General features: G+C 39.8%; 1 protein-coding gene across 1 annotated transcript; it reads right to left on the bottom strand.

Moving 5' to 3' along the window:
* Positions 1–409: 409 nt before the first annotated feature.
* LOC145682038 (general transcription factor II-I repeat domain-containing protein 2B-like) lies at positions 410–1,141 on the bottom strand. Its single transcript, XM_081753638.1, has one exon. The coding sequence runs from the start codon at positions 1,139–1,141 to the stop codon at positions 410–412; it is 732 nt and encodes a 243-aa protein (XP_081609764.1).
* Positions 1,142–1,471: the final 330 nt, after the last annotated feature.

Raw genomic sequence — 1,471 nt, 5'->3', positions numbered from 1 at the left:
GAGATGAGGAACAATTCGAAAATCGGATTATTTGAGTAGATTTTATTCGAAAATATATTATTCAATTAGAAATCATCCAAATAGTCTATACTTATTAGATTTCCGTAGCTACAAAATATAAACATCGTAATAGTTTTTATAACTTACCACAGAAATCTGAGATCGTAGACAAAAGTCCCAAAAGAAAAACACTTGATGCACATTCCCAAAAGTTCGAAAAATGCAATCACATTTGCCGAAGCGTACTCAAGTATCTTAACGCCACAAGAGACAAATGTCTGACAGTAGCAAATCAAAATTGAAACCAACAGAACACGAAAATGCACAAAGAGGCCGAATGTGTATAAAGTTACAAACGCAGAAAAAAGAAAATACACTATAAACACTAGTAACTGACAAGTGTTTTACTTCAAGCCTTGTTCTCTGAGGCAGATGTACCGCACAATTTCTTCGTAAGTGTCTCTATACGAGGTGATATTGTTTGCACACAGCTTAGACGTAACAAACATTCCAGGTGATGGTTGGACAACGAACTTCTCTGGTTTGATTTCGTCAGTCGCATTTTTGAAAATAATTGCTCACACACATACGTCGAATCAAACATTGACATAATATTGGCAGCATTTCTATGCAGTCGCGGAAATCGACATCGAGGGAAATTCCTATAGAACTCTTGTAAATTGCTTTTCTGATGGAATTTCTCTTTAAATTCCCTGTCGCACACTAAGTCTATAAGTTCCAACTGAACATCAGAAGGAGCGTCTGCAATGTTTGTAGAGAATGGGGTGGCAAATACCCTGAAGCTCATCTCCAAACATTTTATGTCCTGAAATCTGGTTTCAAACTCGTCCTTAAGGCTAAGCAGCAAACTGCGGTAATGAGTCAAGTCAAGAAGTTTACCGGATTCTTGTAAGGTGCCTAAGCTGGGAAAGTGAACCAGAATCTTCTTTTCCAATTGCTGCGCCCAAAGGGATAGCTTCATTTTGAACGCTTCGAGGTGATCGCACATATTTGTAATTAGCAGATGTTGACCCTGCAATGAGAGGTTAAGAGCATTGAGATGAGTAGTTATGTCTGCCAAAAACGCAAGGTTGCATCTCCATTGGTCGTCTTTCAGTTCTGGCACGAAATGATCGTTCATATCGAGAAACATATCAATGTCGTTTAGTAACTGAAAGAATTGGTTTAACAAGTTCCCACGGCTCAGCCAGCGCAACTCAGTATAATAAGGTATGTCTCCGTATGCACTGTTTAGGTCTTCGAGGAAGGATTTAAATTGGCGATGTCTCAGTCCATGTTTTCTGAGCTAGCTGGTGGTACGAACTACAACGTCCATGACATGGTTCTTCGTTACACTCTTTGCACACAACTGTTCCTGATGCAACACACAATGAATTCCCCTGATATCATGCGACACCCCAAGCTCTTGCAGTTTTTGTTTTAGTCGCGCCACGAACCCTGCTTCCTTCCC

This window comes from Thermobia domestica, chromosome 3, assembly GCF_964235325.1.
Source record: "Thermobia domestica chromosome 3, izTheDome1.hap1.1, whole genome shotgun sequence".
NCBI lineage: Eukaryota > Metazoa > Arthropoda > Insecta > Zygentoma > Lepismatidae > Thermobia > Thermobia domestica.
The sequence above is the reverse complement of the archived record's forward strand: the minus strand, read 5'-3'. Positions and strand labels throughout refer to the sequence as shown.

Bases quoted from the DNA above. Each gene is read 5' to 3' on its own strand.
- LOC145682038 (XM_081753638.1), bottom strand. From the start codon at position 1,141: ATGAACGATCATTTCGTGCCAGAACTGAAAGACGACCAATGGAGATGC.